Source organism: Pieris napi, chromosome 22 (assembly GCF_905475465.1).
Source record: "Pieris napi chromosome 22, ilPieNapi1.2, whole genome shotgun sequence".
Lineage (NCBI taxonomy): Eukaryota > Metazoa > Arthropoda > Insecta > Lepidoptera > Pieridae > Pieris > Pieris napi.
The window spans coordinates 9,722,473-9,741,127 of NC_062255.1; the positions used below are offsets into that span (position 1 = coordinate 9,722,473).

The window sequence follows — 18,655 nt, forward strand, 5'->3', positions numbered from 1 at the left end:
AAAAAAGACTTTCTACGTGCGTATTAAATTCGCTCGAACGGTGAAGGAAAACATCGTGATGAAACCGGCTTGCCTTCGACCCAAAAAAGGCACAGGAGGCTGATCACCTACTTGCTTATAAGATTAACAAATGATCATGAAACAGATACAGAAATCTGAGGCCCAGACCTAAAAAGGTTGTAGGCCACTGATTTATTTATTTAAAGTAATAAATAAATTTGACAATTGACTTTGACGTAAGGGTTAGCTAGATTAATAATAGATTCTACTGTTACAGAATCCATAGACATTTTTGGATTTCCGTTTGACTTCAATTGAAAAACAATAGGCTGGCGCTCTTTTATTAACCGACACCGAAAAAAGAAGGACATGTTTGAATTGTCCCTTTCAAATATGTGTAACTGTATATAGGTTAGTCCACTAATTTCTCAGAAAAATAAAATTCTCAAATGGCCGGAAAAGCATGGTATTGAGAGTGTCCATAGGTTTAGCATTAGGTATGCCTCATGCCCCTTTGCCTCTTCTTCTAAAAAAAAACTAAACAATATATTATGTACATATATGGATCCTTTAAGGGTATTTTCCAACTCAGCAAGTTTTATAAAAATCGTTTCAGTCAATTCTGGGATGTGGGTACTGGGTAACCAAGCATTTCCGTGTATAATATAGAATATCAGTTATCAAACTGTAATTATTTTCATTTGACATCTGTCAATAAACCGCCATCAGACATGTTGTTGTTGTTGATATTGTTAAGGAATGAACAAAGTTCAAGTGAACTGTTAAAAACTGTCAAGTAACTGTAAAGTCAATAGTCAATCGTCAAATTCATTTATGAGTTTATATGACAGACATGTTACATAACTTCGCTCATACCTACAAACTTAGAAAATAAACAAATTTAACATAAAAACATTTTTATTCGGTGAAATAGCTTATAATCTTAATTGTGTTGCACATACAATCAGTCCGATGATGTTATTTATTTATTTACAGCCCAATGGCCAAATTTAGACTAAAAACAATAACTTTTTAATATGATAATAAGTCCGTCCGTCCGTCCGTCATCCGGCCACTAAGGATGTATAGATAGATATGATTAGACTCCTTCGAGAATCCTTTTTTTAAGTTGAAAGAGCAGCACCATACTTCCTCCACATAATCTTAACTTATGACGTGCTTCAGAAGCTGTGATTTGGGATTTTATATTGTGAAATCTATGTGTAAATAATATATTATTTAATATTTAAGAGTAGATTGTAAGGTTGTGTAGAAAGAATAAGAAGATTGAATAACTGACATTAGACATTGAAAACTCAAAATGGCCACTCCGCCGGCCGACAGATTTAGTGTTTTTTGCGAATTCTGCAGCACTATCAAAACGGTTCTCCTATTGGTTTTATCGAATAACTCCCATTTGCAATCATACACTGCGCTCTCAAACGTCTCGCTCGCATTTATGATTTTCTGTCCCAAATAACAGTTCATAAAGATTTGGGCGAATGCAAACGGTATTTCCAAATACGTGTGCTTTATACCGCCGAGCAAGGCTGCGATTAACCCGGCCATAAGGAATAGAAACTCTAACGCCATACTAACACGGAGAACGCCCTCGATTTGCTTTAGCAAGGTTATATTTTCGTTATGAAGTTTTATAATGACTGTCATTCGTTCGGATATGAAGTTGTTTAAAGCGCTGGATCTTGATTCAATGTCGATATGTTCCGTTTCTTTTTCGGCGTCATTCCATACGTTCAGTAGCTCTTCGCTAAGTGACAGTATTTGCGCTTCGGTGTACCCTAATAGCATTACCATGAAGGCGGTACAGTTGGCAACATAGTAGGTGGCACTTGATATTGTGATGGTTATTATTACAGTTGCGATTTCGTAGTTCGGCGATTCTATCATTGGCTCTAAACCTAAAGAAAGACATATATAATTTAAAATTCACCACATCATATATTATGCTATATCTACAGTATATGTTGTTAGCTATTTTTTGTGGTAAACATAAATGTTACAAACATTAAGAATAAAAATAATACATTTGTATATAGTTGGTAGTGTTTATTCTGTTACATTCGAATAATCCCTGGATTATGGCGGGGAATAGTCGAAAATTATTTGTTTAATTTATAAGTTTCGTGTACTGAGGCGTTTGAAACAGTTGAATACCAGTTAACTATGTTCTTGGATTTATTTCTTGTAGCGGCCTGTCCTGACTTATATACGCGAAATATATACGTATATGATACACAGGTATAATGGAGAATTATAATGTCAAAATAGAAATCTTTTCTCTTTATCATATAAGTATAGAGACAGCTAATATACTGGCACGTGATACGAACCGTTTCACTAATCAAAAGCGAATGAAACACGCCACCGTTCGTCTTTTGTTTTTTCTCAAACCCCTGATTTTCGCCTGCATTCTCTTTGATGTCTGGACGTTATTGTAATCCATAGTATATATTTTTATCATACACACTACACAGATTTGTGTCAACACAGAAGACACTTCAAGAAAATATCATTTGGGCAGACAATTAATTGACGTCACTTTTGTACTACGAAACTTCACATTATTATCTACACATACCATAGAGGATATAATTATCATCGGGAAAGTGTCGTCCGGGTAAGAAGAAGGGTGTGAAACAGTGAATTTCAGCAATTATGACCAAAGTTAGCCATATTGTGGTGCCACGCTTCTTGACAGTCCGCAGGTGCCTTTGAATGTTCTGATGAAGCCGGCTTCCAGGATCAATTTGGGCGTCACACCGAAGATACCGTTCTACCACATTTGCTATTAATTTTCTGAAAAATATTTTCTTGTATCGAATTTTGTAGAGATTTGTAATTTCCGTTAACATCCGTTCAAGATGTTTCATTAAAAACTATGAACATTGAATCTATAAATTGTGTAGTTTTATTTCATATGTATTCCAATTCAAATTCAAAAATCATTTATTCACGTAGGTAACACAATGTACACTTGTGATTCGTCATTAAAGAAATAAATATTAATGCTTCTAATTTTACATTTACTGCCAGTTCTCAAATCAAGGGCGTAGAACGGAAGAGAAGAACTGGCAATAAACTCTCCGCCACTCTTTTTAATCGCCATGTTTTTTTTTTTTTTTTTTTACACAACGTTTGTAAGGAGCTGCAACCATTACACCATGTTCCACATGACATTTTAAGTAATTAATAATAATAACATAATAACATAAATACCATTTATATAAAATATTTTCGAAGCGATTCTATTAGTTTTTTTAATTATTATAGTTCAATTACTAAACAATTAGTAATAATAATAAAAACTTTATTCATGACAAAAGGGTTGTGACCAACTTCATTTATATTAGGTATGTATGTATATAATGTACTAGGGAGTCCCTGTGTTGTGGGTAACTAGATAACAATTATTATTACGTGGGACTTGGTACACGTTTTTTTAAAAGTCATTTTAGTCTTACAACTAAGCCTCTTATAATTGACACTTATAATTTTATTGGAAGATTAAAATGATTATTTGTCCTATGCTTCCTTAAATCATTAATTTATTAATATTTATATTCATTTATTAATATATTACTTACACTATAATAACATATAAGTTAATGAAAGAATCTGAGTACGGTTGTCTATCTAGTAATTTAACCGTCGATATTGACCTGTTCACCTCAAGTGAGGTGTCGGCAAGGAGAGCTCTGACATCTAAGTTCCTCGGTGGAATGAATAGTGTATCATTACTTTTATAAGTGTATAAGTTATACTCTCATCCCTGAAGTCGTAGGTTCGTGCCCTGGCGGTGCACCAAGGGACGAAAACATCGAGAGGAAACCGACATGTCTTAGACCCAAAAAGTCAACGGCGTGTGTCAGGCACTGGAGGCTGATCACCTACTTGCCTATTAGATTTAAAAATGATCATGAAACAGATTCAGAAATCTGAGGCTCAGACCTAAAGAGGTTGTAGCGCCACTGATTTATTTTTTATTTATTTTATAAGTTTATACTTCCTTAACTTATTTTAGTTAGTTTGTTGCTTTCTTTGATAGATATAGATAGTTTTTAAATGATTTTATTGTTACCAATCCATTTAATTATTAAGTATCATGTAAAGATTTGTTTAATGGCGTAAAAATACATAACTTTATATTCAGTAATTTAGTTAGTACATCTTTCTCAATAAATAAAGAAAATAACTTACCGGTGTATAATCATAAATAATAATTTAATAGGACAAGTTTCAGTAAAAGCTCCTATTGAGAACATTATAATTGTGCCGATAAAATCGCCCGTCGCCGGATAATGGACGAACACATACCAAGCCACAGAAACCACATACACGTAGTAATAACAGATTAGACCAATTATTGTTAGGATATAGGATATCACAGATATCGCTGAAATAAGAGATAGAATCATTAAATTCTGTTTAGTTAAAGTCAAATATAATTGTATTATACAGTAAACTAGCTGACCGGGCAAACGTCGTTTTGCAATGTATATCATTTATAATAAAAAATAGGGGTTGATCGTACAGGGATGAAAATTAAGGGTTGTATGTATTTTTGTATGTTGTATCATAAAAAAAATAGAAATTAAAAATTTTGTCTAAAAAATAAAAAAATAATTTAGGGGTGGACTACCCCTAACATTTAGGGGGATGAAAAATAGATGTTGGCCGATTCTCATAGATACCGGATAAGCACAAAAAATTTCATCAAAATCGGTCAAGCCGTTTCGGAGGAGTATGGCAACGAAAACTGTGACACGAGAATTTTATATATTAGATAATAAACATGAAATACAATATTCAAAGACCGAGTGCAACAGCCTTATCCTATATATCTTTACATATGTGTGTGTGTGTATATATATGTCGCAGCCAACTATCTTAATTAGCCGTTCAACTAGCAGACCCGACAGACCTTGTCGTGTATGATATTTCAAGCGATTAGGATATTAAACAAAGTATGAAACTACTGATTCTGGGCTGATTTATGAATCTAAACAAAAAAAAATTCATTAAAATCGGTCCAGCAGTTTAAGAGCAGTTCAGTAACCTACACGTACAGTAGAATTATATACATATATAAAAATGTAAAGAGCCAAGAGTAAGTATTAATCGTAAACATACAAGTATTATAAATAAGTTGCCCCGCGAACTTCGCTTCACCTTAATATGATTTTATACCTGAGAACTAAATAAAACTAAATGCTTTAATTTTATTTCTCTATAAAAACCTTTATCAAAGTCCAACGAATACATAAAAATACTCGTATTGGTCCGGCCGTCCTTGAGTTTTGCGTCTAGCAACATATTATATTTTGGGATTCATTTTATTTATATAGATATAAGGTAACGCCCTACGACATTATAAAACACGACGTTATTCGTGTTTTTAAGTTAAGATATCGTTTAGATATTTTATCTAATGATTAACTTAAATGCTACTATTTTATTATTATAAATTAGTAGTAGCCAAATATTACGCTCTGATTTCGGAGGAATTTCGAGCACAGTATGAGTTGAAATAATATATATTTTATATCGTACGCCGCCATAAGGCGTCACTAACGGCCAAAACCAATATGCAATCTCAATCCAATTTTAGCTGTCATAGACTGACAATTCAATCCATTTCTAAAGAAAAGCATGCCAATATTCAATACATGGACTGAGATACCAATCTAATTATTCAACCAATCGTTCAGAGGGCGGATAAGAGATTGAAGATTGCCCTCTGTATGAAAATGAATGTTTACTCATGCCAACAACCTATCTGTCCATTTTGACAGTGCTTCGATTGGCCAAATCAATCTCGGATTGCTATCGGTGAAACTCGTATGATTTGGGTTTGGGATTGCGACCTAACTTAATATTCATTGGGAAAATTTATTCATCTTCGTCATCTTCCAGTTCTAGTGATAGTGATTTGGAAGTTTAAATGCAATTATCCGATTGGGATAGTAATTCTGAAGCTGGAAGAAGACAACGTACTTCTGTGCGAAGACATAAGAAGACAAGAATTTATTATATCCAGGGCCTGAATGACGCCGAATTCACATTTAACAAAAGAAGCTTTGGAGACACTTTTACACAAAGTGATGTCTATCATATATGACTTCTTGCAGGTTTCATCTTTTCATCAACTTTTGTAAAAAAAAAAAAATATTAGCTACAACCAAAAATATTTGTTAGGTACTATAGATACTACCTACTAAATCCACTTCAAAACCTCAAGACTCCAGCAGAACATCTTTATAACGAATCTCAAATACGAAGCAGAAATGTGGTGGAAAGGACATAATATGGTGTTTGGAAAAAATCGGTTCCCCAAAATCGGTTTGTCAAAAAAGGTTTTGCTTCAAGTATCTCGTGTACAAGCCGTGATAGTGGCATGTGCAGTGTTGCACAATATTGCTATTGATATGCGAGATGAACATTTTGAACTACTGCAACAAGTAGATGAACAAGCTGATGATATTGATCAAAGCGCAATTGACAACGTGGGAAATGCAAGTGTGCGAAGTAATCTTATAAGTGATTATTTTGCTTTATTACTATAATATTTTATAAATTACAACATTTTTGAGATAAATTAAATAAAAATTCAATGCTTTTATTTAAATAAAAATACAAATTTTTAATACAATACATCCTCGCTCCAGGCACAAAATCTATTATTTTTCTAATTTATTTAAAAATATATTTTTTTCTATGGCCCATAATTATCTTTTATGCTCTCTTTCTTCCTCTTCAAATGCCCATTGCTTTCTCTTATTTAGAAGCTTTTCCTTTCAATTGACTTTCATTTCCTTCGACAGACAACAATATCATGTCTTTGACTTTTTCCTCGATAGAGATCGGGGTAAGAGGAGTAGCAGCACTAGGGCCACCTCCTGTACGATATGTTTCAGCATGTATCAAGGCAGACTTTTTTCTTGTAGCCCTCTTTAAGCTTTAGCACTGCGAAAGTTTACCCCACTTGTGCTATTAAACAGCGCCTCCAGCGTCTTCCAGCACTGCTCTTTCTCCTGCCAGGTGACTGAGTCACTCTTTTTATTTTCTAATATATTTTTATGGTCAGCAACAAGCGAAGTTAGAAGGTCAACTTCTTCCCGGCTGAAATTGACGCTTCTTTCACGTTTTTGCGTAGACATTTTTTTAAGTTAAAGAACCAACCTCGAATCATAAAAACAAGATACACAAACTACTCAGAGAAAATTTATATTTGTAATAATATGTACTAAAATACTCAATAACCTAACAAACAAAAATACCATATGAAAATGACAGCCCGTTTCGTTACAAGTAATATTAAATGACCAACAAAAAGGTTGAGGTTCTATGTTTTTCTATAGAATTCTGTAACTTTATTTGTTCGTAACAAAAAAACAAACAAAACGTTGCATAGCTATTTGCTACTTTATCCATACATTGTGAAACAGACCCTATTAGTCTTACTTATTTTATTTCGTTCCAAAAACAGCAAACTTTTGGTATGCTTGAACACAACATATTGCATTGAACGAAACGCGGTCGAGAGGCAAGGATCACGCAAAAGATTGCTGTCAATCTTTTGTCAAATAAACAATCGGATAGCAGAAATGTTTATTGGCATGCAGATTGGAGATCGGTCTTTAGATATGAATCAGTCCAAGATTGGTTATAATCATAGATTGAGGATACATTATTAATTTTGGCCGTAAAACGACATCTATAGGAGCATCTTTTAACACTGCATCATGAAATAAAATAAAAATGTTTTTTTAATTATAAGTATGCATTACAATGTGTAAGATTTGGGAATCCTTTTAAGTAAAAAAAATCCTGTGTCAGAGTTCCCAACTCTTTCATAATAAACTTAGTACTTAATTCTATAATATATTTTTTTATTACAATATTGAATTTTTTAAAACTGTTTATAACAATTTCTTACTAACAACCATGAACCAGCATTACGTTAGTGTGTGGATGAATCTGAGTGAATCAGTAAGTGTAATGTGTAACTACATGGTAGGTCTCAGTAGCATCTCCAAGTCTGCGGAAACATATATAATCCATTGATTAAGTAAGTAATCTGTTGCTAACATTTTACGAGTACAAAAAGTCTATGATTTGGAACTTTACACTTACGTTTAGTATTTCTTTTATCAATATTAACAGTCAACGCTCTCAAAAAGAAATTAACATTTCCTACCATCGTATTAAGATCACATTTATTTATACTATACGACAGAAAATGCCGTAAAACACGTTTGAATACACCTCTATTCATTTTACAGGTAATTGTAAGAATGGTGTCGATAATTCGTCTGAAATAGCGAACAAATTATAAGCGATTAACCACTTACAACACCTCAGGTGACGGTCAGTTAATGTCTATGTAGTTTGTAATAAAGAGCGTAGAGAAGTAGATAATGTTACTTTATTCTTTTTGAAGTGATACTTCTTTAGGCGCATGAGGGTAAAATGTTTACGGATGAAACGCTATAATAATAATATTAGCGCCACGAAGATATGCAGCGTTTTTGTCGAAGAAAAGGGAGAGAGGGATTGAGACCGATTGAGAGGGAGTGAGAAAGGGCGAACGTAGCATGGAGCGAGAGTAGGGAGCAAGCAAGTAAGAAAGATCGAGAGAGAGAGAGTGAGATAGAGTGAAAGTTGTGGAAAGACGAATGTCGAGGTGATACAGGTGGTGTTTCGTATTCTGCCTTATATATCTTTGTTTACTAATTCAACTATCTAAATCTCATTAAATCAACAATTTAGATTTTTTACTTTGACTTTATTATAAGATAAACGTATATTCATGCAATACGATTTTCTTCGGTTTCTACACAGTTTAACACGGTTGTTACAGATAAATAATATATGGGTTGATCAACTTTAATTTGTACGACGGCAACCTTACCCTGTCCTTGACCGATAATAAAATATGTGTTTAAATTGTATATTCTCATTCATATTGACATTAACCATTAAAAGTGCTCTTATTTTTTTGCAATTCATCTGTTGTTGATTTTTTGTCCAAATGACAAAAAACTTTTTTCATTAATTATAGATTTTCCCCGACTTGCTTTGTTGTTACAAAACTTAAAAAAAAATAAAAGGACACAATTAGCCAACCTAAATCATTAATATATACCTAATCCCAATCTAACATTGTAAGCAGCGACTGTACGATAAGGAAAATGTATGAATCGCACTAGAATAAGGAGAATCATCCAAAAATCCTTTAAGTTATATTAGCACCGTTTATTCCTTAGGGTTTTATTTAAGGCTATAATTTAAATGTAGATGAGCCGGCCGGAGCCCGCATTAGTATAATTTTAGCATAAATCGTTGAAATGTTTTAATTTCCACAATTACTTTGTGATTTTGATGGACCGCTCATATTAAACAAATTTACGAAATCTGATTTTGGGTCAATTTTCTTAATAATGATAGCAAGTACCCATTTTGTAACTATGCTTGGATATTTTGATTTGCGGAAAACAATAACTGGTTCCTGAAGAAAAAGGTTCGATATGATATAGGGATATTGTTGCGTGTTGTTACCATGAGAATGTAAGTGTGTGCTCCTATTTCACCACGCCTTCTGCTGATAGGGAAATCTTTATTTTTATTATTAATTACTTAAGATGTCATGTGGAACATGGTGTAATGGTTGCAGCTCCTTACAAACTTTGTGTAAAACAAAAACTTGACGATTAAAAAGAGTTGCGGAGAGTTTATTGCCAGTTCTTCTCGTCCGTTCTACGACTTGAGTACAGGCAGTGAATGTAAAATTAGAAGCATTTAATATGTATTTCTTTATTGACGTTCATAATTGTACATTGTGTTACCTAAATCATTAACTTTGACAGTTGACTTTGATAAAATTAAACATATAAGCAGATGTTTAACGATACGACAGCTATATTATTATATGTAAACATCTTAAATAAGGTAAAAGTTGTTTGTGAAAGAAGTGAAAAGGCATTTTTAATACATCACAAAATAAATATACCATTTTTGGTTTATTATTTTTATTATTAATAAATAAATCAGTGGCGCTACAACATTATTAGGTCTGGGCCTCAAATCTGTTTCATGATCATTTGTCATTCTAGTAGTACCTGATCAGCCTTCTGTGTCTGACAGACGCCGTCGACTTTTGGGTCTAAGCCAAGTTTACTCACGATGTTTTCCTTTACCGTTTGAAATTTGTTTGGTGCACAGCCGGGGATCGAACCTATGACAGGGATGTGAGTCGCACACTGAACTAGGCCAACACTGCTCTTACTACGACTATTGTTACTACTAATATTAAATTATTACTACAACTAATTATATGATTAGTGCTAGTACAATTAAAGTTTACTTCAAAGTTGATTGTAGAGTAGTGTAGAAAGAGTAACTTGACTTAATAACAGACATTAAACATTGAAAGCTCAATATTGCCACGCCCCCAGCGGACAACGTTAGCGTCTTCTGCGAATTCTGGAAAACTATTAGAACAGTTTTCATATTTTCTGTATCAAAATTCTCCCATCTACATCCATACACCGCCGTCTCGAAAGTTTCACTTGCGTCAATAATCTTCTGCCCTAAATAGCAGTTCATAAATAGCTGGGCGAATGCAAACGGTATCTCCATATATGTGTTTTCTACCCCACCCAATAAAGCCGCTATCAAACCAGCCATGAGAACCAGAAATTCAAGAGCCATGCTCACTCTGAGCACTTGTTCCAGCTGTTTCAAAAGATCTATGTTCTCGTTGTGTAGTTTGATTATATACTTTAAACGCTGTCGAACAAAATTGTTCATCACTTCTGTTTTTGTTCCATTTTCAAACTGGCTGAAGTGAGCTGCGTCATCCCATAGACAAAGCAGTTCTTCGCTTAAGGCTAACAGTTGGGCCTCTGTGTATCCAAAGAGGATGATCATGAGGGCGGTACAGTTCGCGAGGCTGTTGGTTGCAGTTGGAATTGCGAAGCAGTACATTACTTGTGCTATTTCGTAGTTGGGTGACTCTCTTATTGGTTCTAGACCTGAAAGTTCACATTTAACCCTAATTGCTATTCTATCAGGTAACCAAATTTATGCATGCAGAGTTCATTATGACCTTGGTAATAACTTTTCACAGCTGAAATGTTATATACCACTGGTGCTAAAAATAAAATAAAAAACTATGTTTATTATGGAACATAAGATACATGTATCACTTATTCCACGTCATTAAATTTCAATTTGTAGGCATCCCTACTCATCGGCAAAGAAGACAGAGGGTGTAGGCCGAGAGAAAAAGCCGGGGTAAAAAACTCTCGGTACTCTTTTAAAATATCAAATCATCAAATAACACTTATTTTAAAACAAATATCGCAAATTAATTAGAGGTAGCCTGTCTAGCACTAGTCCCAGGCCCTTTTATCAACTAGATAATCGTTGACTTTATAGTAAGCCTTTTTACACAGCTTTTCTTTAATACATTTACAAATCCTTTTAGGTCCAGGCCTCAGATTATGTATCTAATTCGTGATAATTTATGCTGAAAGGCAAGAAGGATCAGCCTTCTATGCCTGGCACACGCCGTCGCATGTATATTGTGAAAACTACATTGAAAAATCTTCTTGATCGGTATCGCTGTCGCTATTGTGAGTGCCTGACAGAATCAGTCATGTGACATTTCATTAAGTGCTATAAATAAAAATAAATCAGTGGCGCTACAACCTTTTTAGGTGTGAGCCTCAGATTTCTGTAACTCTTTCATAATAATTTTATTGTCAATCTAATAGGCAAGTAGGTGTTCAGTCCCCTGTGCCTGATACACGCCGACTCTTTGGTTCTAGCTGGTTTCCTCACGATGTTTTACTTCACCGTTCGAGCTAATGTTAAAATTAAGAAAGTCTACTGGTGCACAGCCGAGGATCAAACCTACCACCTCAGGAATGAGAGTCGTACGCTTAAGCCAGGCCAACACTCCTACCAGCTTACCGTAAATAATAAGTCTGTTCTCCGCAAACTGCTTCCCCGGTAAAAAGAAAGGCAAGATCAGGTACGCATATGCATTAACCACCAAACCCAGCCAAATTAATGTTGCCCTCTTCTTCACTGTTTTTAAATGTTTCACGATGTTGTTTGCTAGACGACTACCAGGTTCCACTTGAGTACTGCAGACCCGATATCTCTCTACCACTTCTCTTAACACTTTTCTGTATAGGAGAAAAATAAGAAAGATTTTATGGTTTTTTAAAGTAAAATCTTTAGAGTAACCGTTCGAATTGACTATAATATGACTGATATATTGAAAGTTAACTTAGCTATGAGAATAATAGGCCATTCCTACTAATTCCAATAAAGCGGTTTACAGCCTTACGATTCTGTAACTCACTTTTTGAACTCACACAGCGGTTTTCGCATCGGCGGTCGCTCTCAAATCAGTCGTGAAGCAGTAATTTTATGCTAACGAGGCGAAAACCGCTGTGTAAGTTCGAAAAGTGAGTAACAGAATCGCAAGGTTGATATGTTATTGATGCTTTTTTTACTATATATCTGCCGTTCTGTTTTATAATATAGCAAACAGATGAAAAATAATATGTGTTCGTTTAAAACGTTATTAAAAGCGATTAAATTATAGCGGTGGAAGATTCTTAAATGTATAATTTTTTGCTGTTTCTGGACACTTAACCTGAAAATTGGACACTGGAAGAAGGTTTCACTGTATGTTTCATGATAACGAACTATTTTAATTTCCTTTGGTAACCAGGAAAATATATAAGTATTTATATACCTATTTATGACCATAAACAGCAGACGAATGCCACAGGATTCAGTGTAAGCTCCAACGGAGAAGACGATGACTGAACCCAGAAAGTATCCAGAATGACGGTAGCGGACAAACGCACACCAGATCATTGAAAAGAAGTAGATGTAGTAGTAGCAAAGAAACCCCAATATTGTGAACGCGTAGGTGATTAGTGGTATCGCTGTAAAAAAAAAATATTTTATATATTCCCTCAAATATCATACATGTTAAAACGTGGACAATCAAACACTTATGAAATATGCCCGAGTCAGTTTAAGAATTAATCAGTTGATTCTTCTTTGTTTAAAAAAAATATTTAAATCTCTCAGACTTATCAAAAAATATCAAAAATATCTGGGCCTCAGATTTCTGCATCTTTTCCATGATATGTCAATTTTATAGGCAAGTAGCTGATCAGAATCCTGCGCCTGACACACGCCGTAGACTTTTTGGGTCTAAGTCAAGCCGGTTTCCTCACGATGTTTTCTTTCACATTCATCGAATCGCACGCTGAAGCCACTAGTCCAAAAATTGGACTACTACTCTAAGAATTGACACATATAGAAAGTCGACTATAGTAAAATGATTAATTTCAAACTCAAACTCAAAATATCTTTAATCATATTCGCAAGTCAAGGGCGTAGAGCGGGTAAGAAGAACTGGCAAGAAACTTTCCGCCACTCTTTTTAATCGCCAAGTATTGAGTCATATAAATTGTTTGAACTGGAGCAAATCAATCCCAAGGATAAGGATTATTTAAATATTCGTCAAATTTATAAAAAGCTTTACTGATTAATTTACGTTTAACGAGGGCGTTGAATTTATTTAGTGATAATTCTCTAATTTGGCTTGGGAGTTTGTTGTAAAAACGAATCCAATTTCCATATAAGAAGTGGTTTATCTTCTGAAGCCTGGTTGGTCGTACGCTTATATTAGTTCTAATACGAGTATTATACTGGTAAAAGTCACCATTTGTTTTAAAATCGTTTATATTTTTTTGTACATACAACAAGGCTTCAAGAATATATTGACCAGATAGTGTTTTAATATTTAATTCATTAAACTTATTCCGTAGCCCGCTTCTCAACACAAATATGGATTGAACCTCTGCAGCAGGACCCCACAATACAATACCGTAAACACAACACAATACATAACGCTGTGAAAGTAGCTATGATACACAATTTTAGCCATTTCTAAACTGTTTCAAGAAACTAAAAGTCCAGCCATGCGATGCCGGACAGTCCAATATCGCCGTGAACAGCATTCAAACTTCTTAGCTACTTACGTTTCTTATTCCTGATGTCAATGTTGAGAGTGACAGTTCTCAAGAGGAGACTCACATTTGTCAGCATTTCTTCAAGCTCGCAATGTCCAAGGCCGTACTTGCGAAAGGATTCCCAAAATGTTAATAATCTTCTTTTAACATTCATTGCTTGGCCTAAAAATAAATTTATTACACTAATATATTATGTAGATACATGGTGCTCACATGTTTACAAATATTGCTAACTATAGATTTTACATTATTCTCTATAAAAAAAGAAATAATTATTATAACAGCTACGACAAAATTTATTTCTTTTTAATAAATTCAAATTCAAATTCAAAAATCATTTATTCACGTAGGTAAAACAATGTACACTTGTGATGCGTCATTAAAGAAATACATATTAATGCTTCTAATTTTACATTTACTGCCAGTTCTCAAATCAAGGGCGTAGAACGGAAGAGAAGAACTGGCAATAAACTCTCCGCCACTCTTTTTAATCGCCATGTTTTTTTTTTTTTTACACAATGTTTGTAAGGAGATGCAACCATTACACCATGTTCCACATGACATCTTAAGTAATTAATAATAGAAGATAAAAGCAAAATATATAAATCTATATACAGTCAAAACCGGTTATAACGACATTGAAGGGACCGTATAGTTGCCGACGTTATATCCGATAGTCGTTATAAGCAATGTCATATATTATATACACACAAGTATAGTTCATATGTATGTACAATACATACAAGTTATATTATCATAGTTATCTATCTAGAATAGGTAGGTATGGGTTATAATATGGTATGTTAATATTATAATATGTAAACGAGTCAAAAAAGAAACAAAAATATTTATTACGAAATAATTAGGTACAAAAGTAATCAGTCATTTTGGTCTGTTTTTTTTTAGCCCAGTCTCAAATATTTTTTGCATTTTACGTTTCATACTCCTCAAGGTATGAGTACCTATCACCAGTTTCAAACTGTTCGTTAAAGGCAACAAATTTTTGTAAAATCGTTACAGCGTTAAGAGCCTCCGAAATCGTTATTGGCTGAAACTGTTCGTTGGGAGAAAGTGCTTAGGTAATAATATGCCTAAATATTCATTTAACGCCTCTAAATAAGATTTAAAATCGTTTGTATTGTTTTGTTTTGCTGAGACAAGAAGCGGTTGGTCGCTATAGCCGATGAATATCGATAAAATTTCGTCGTTGTAAGCGATATGTCGCTGTATCCGATGTTGTTATAAGCGGTTTGTTTACTGAATAGTTTACTAGGGATTCGGACGGGACCGTACAATCTGGTTGTAATAACCGATAGGTCGTTGTAAGCGATGTCGTTATAAACGGTTTTGACTGTAACTATATTAGCAACCAGTTGTCTGTTTAATGATCACTTTTCATTCTAATCGGCAAGTAGGTGATCAGTCTCCTGTGCCTGACACACGCCGTCGACTTTTTGGGTCTAAGGCAAGCCGGTTTCCTCACGATGTTTTCCTTCACCGTTCGAACGAATGTTAAATGCGCACATAGAAAGAAAGTCCATTGGTGCACGGGCTGGGATCGAACCTGCGACCTCAGGGATGAGAGTCGCACGCTGAAGCCATTAGGCCAACACTGTTCTGTTTATCTCGAATATAATCCACTAATTCAGTGTTTCCCAACCTCTTTTGTGCCATGCCCCACCTGAGCCTTACTAATATTCTTATAACATACATAATATTTAATTTAAAAAAAAATGTTATGTTAAATTAAAGAAACATAAATTATACCTATCATATTGTTCCACTTTAGGAAGGAATTACTAGGAACTTTTTAACGATACCACAGTAAGTAAAACATATCATGAAAAAGTTAAATTCTGTCTCCAAATAATTTTAATAAATTTACAAATAGCCCCCCTTAACAATCAAATTGCCTACAACAATCTAATTTGCTTGTGTTATCTATATTATATATAAAAATGAAACCCGTTTTCCGTTGTCACGACATAACGTGAAAACGGCCTGACCGATTTGTCTGATTTTATTTATAATATACCTTGAAGTACGAGGATGGTTCTTACGGCGAATTGAGTGACAAAGTCTAAAAACAACACTTTTCTATATTCCCATACAAAATATTCCTAATAATACTTAAAAGTCAGTTTGAACTTTAATACCATAGCATAAAGTTCAAGTGTTAGTAGAGGGGTTCCGGGAAGGTAAATTTTTATTTTTTGACATAATGTATTGTTGTCTTATCAATTTTATCTTACTAGCTAGACCGGTGTCCCGAATAGCAGAATAAGTATTTTAAACAAATAAAGAATCGACTGTTAGGCGGTACGATGTTCGCCAGGCCAGCTAGTTTTTAATTAAAGTCTTAAATTTTCTTTTGCATAGTTTTAATACACGGTATTTTGTTGTAACATTCAATTTGAGAGACGGTTGAGCGATTATTTTTATTTCTAGTATTAATATAAATAAAGGTGGAAATAGTCGAATATATATATATATATAATATATATAATATATATAGTCAATATCGGTTCAATTCAATTATAATCTGGGTCGCTTAGGTAGGAATAACGCCTGGAGCGACTCCTAAATTCCCTTAAGGCTTAAGGGTTTTCACAATTTTTAGCTGATAATTTCATGGGTTTTGCTAATTTAAGTATATCTTCACACTGTGTGCGAAACGCGTAACAGTGATTAACGGTGAATCCATTTGCGTTCCTAGAATCATTTGCTCTAAACAAACAATTGAAATCCATTGCGATTCGGCTTTAGCTTAATACATGTTAAGTGAATAATTGGTATTCAATATTTTATAGCTTATTATGATAATGATAATTATTATCATAGTTATCCGTAGCACCTTGACGTCCGTCGTTCCACGACTGTGTGGAAATCACCACTATGTGGAACCAGCTACCAACTTAACTATTTCCGAACCAATTTGACTAAGGGTCCTTCAAGAAAAGAGCGTAGCAATACTTAAAAGCGAACCTTCTGGCAATGTGAGTGTCAATGGGCGGTATCACCTATCAGGTTAGTTCAGTTAGATGATTCATAAAAAATATATATAAAAAGTTGAGTGTATTGGTGCAACTTAAAGCTAGGTTTGGTTTAAGTGATTCTGTTTATGTATGTTGCCTAATATAACAATTTTTGATCACTAATTTTTTTTTTTGAGTAGTTTTGGCCTAGTGGATGCAGCGTGCGACTCTCATCCATGTGGTCGTAGATTCGATTCCCGGCTTTAATGCACTTTCTGTCTATGTGCGCATTTAACACTGATTTACAATTTTTACTTTACAATTCCGTAAAGTGTATTTTAAATTAATTTACATTAAAATGTGGTCCAAAAAAGATTGCATCTATTAGATAATATACAATTACCGACACAATTACCACATATGTATAACCGAAAACAAAATTAGTTTTTCCATTTTAGTTCTCTGTAGGTATCTGTTCTAAGTTTCCCATTACGTTAAAAAAATTAAAACTTTTTCTAATTACTTTCTATTTAATACTATAAAATTATGTTGTGTAAACATTAATTGTAATCAAAAGTCAAAGTTGTTTAGTAAACAAACAGCAATAGATTTGATTAATGATAAAACTTCGTAAGGAGTAATTCATCTCTTTGATTCCAATGAACATTGCCTGTTCTAATAAAATGTATTTCTCATAGAATTTTGGATGTTTTTTAAAATTTTAATTAATATTAGCTGTCTCCGCCAACATCGATACGTTGATGTTTTTTAATTACTAAGTAAAACTTAATTTTTAAATTGTTTTCTATAATAACCTGAAACCTCGTTGGTCTAGCCGTCTTTGAGTTTTACGCTTGGCAACATATTTTGCGATTCATATCTATTTATTAAATATTAATATAAAATTTCATTTCTTTATATATGTTATATATGTATAAAATTAAAAGATCGAATTTAAAGAAAAACATTATGTATATTAAGGATGAAATTCGGTTATTGGTTTCATTTATTTATGAGTTCTAAAAAAACATGCATGATTAAACAAGAAAATATTTAATTATTATTGCTAAGTAGATTAAGAATATTGTAAAAACTGTATATTTGTGTGTTGAAAATAAATACTTTATTATGCCAATAGAAACTTTAAAACTTAAACCTCATTAAGAGATATATAAAAACATTACAGCAAGTCGGAAGATTGTTATGAAAAATATCAATAATTAAATTGTAGGAACATGCACAGACTAGCAGCCCACTCAGCCAAGAGATAATTTTATTACACATTTTATTTTACAATTGATTTCGTGAAAATAAACAACAAGATGGAAAAGTAGAGAGACGCAATAAGGCAATATTTCAGTTGTAGCAATTCCAACTGTGGATAAAATTGGATGTGTCCATACACTATTTATTGCCGGGTCTAACGAAGGGCGGAATGGTTAAGAGATTAAGGTGACCGCTTGAGGCAAAAAGCCGTTTGATTGTTACTTGCCTCAGCCCTTAGGGTCTCTTGATTTTTATTTCTGTATATGTTTTATACTATTGCATATATTTTATCGCGGGCTTTAAGCGCGGCGACCGAATCAAGAAATT

The 18,655-nt window shown here is 33.7% G+C and overlaps 3 protein-coding genes across 3 annotated transcripts; all 3 read right to left on the reverse strand.

Annotated features, from left to right (window-relative positions):
• Positions 1 to 1,239: 1,239 nt before the first annotated feature.
• LOC125060850 (odorant receptor 22c-like) lies at positions 1,240 to 1,908 on the reverse strand. The gene has a single exon (XM_047665957.1). The coding sequence runs from the start codon at positions 1,906 to 1,908 to the stop codon at positions 1,240 to 1,242; it is 669 nt and encodes a 222-aa protein (XP_047521913.1).
• Positions 1,909 to 2,585: 677 nt separating this feature from the next.
• Positions 2,586 to 8,296, reverse strand: LOC125061046. Its single transcript, XM_047666186.1, has 3 exons — positions 8,155 to 8,296; positions 4,330 to 4,414; positions 2,586 to 2,589 (listed from the first exon to the last, which is right to left on the reverse strand). The coding sequence occupies exons 1-3, from the start codon at positions 8,294 to 8,296 to the stop codon at positions 2,586 to 2,588; spliced, it is 231 nt and encodes a 76-aa protein (XP_047522142.1).
• Positions 8,297 to 10,380: 2,084 nt separating this feature from the next.
• On the reverse strand, positions 10,381 to 14,241 carry LOC125061047. The gene is made up of 4 exons (XM_047666187.1): positions 14,097 to 14,241; positions 12,794 to 12,989; positions 11,998 to 12,215; positions 10,381 to 11,054 (listed from the first exon to the last, which is right to left on the reverse strand). Exons 1-4 carry the CDS (start codon positions 14,239 to 14,241, stop codon positions 10,381 to 10,383), a joined length of 1,233 nt encoding a protein of 410 aa, XP_047522143.1.
• Between the last annotated feature and the right edge of the window lie 4,414 nt (positions 14,242 to 18,655).

Coding starts and splice junctions, on each gene's coding strand:
- LOC125061047 (XM_047666187.1), bottom strand. CDS start 14,241: ATGAATGTTAAAAGAAGATTATTAACATTTTGGGAATCCTTTCGCAAG. Junction 12,990..14,096: donor TGACATCAGGAATAAGAAAC/GTAAGTAGCTAA, acceptor TTTTTTTTACAG/CGATACCACTAATCACCTAC. Junction 11,055..11,997: donor GAACAGACTTATTATTTACG/GTAAGCTGGTAG, acceptor GTGAACTTTCAG/GTCTAGAACCAATAAGAGAG.
- LOC125060850 (XM_047665957.1), bottom strand. CDS start 1,908: ATGATAGAATCGCCGAACTACGAAATCGCAACTGTAATAATAACCATC.
- LOC125061046 (XM_047666186.1), bottom strand. CDS start 8,296: ATGAATAGAGGTGTATTCAAACGTGTTTTACGGCATTTTCTGTCGTAT. Junction 4,415..8,154: donor TGATAAAAGAAATACTAAAC/GTAAGTGTAAAG, acceptor CTCTTATTTCAG/CGATATCTGTGATATCCTAT.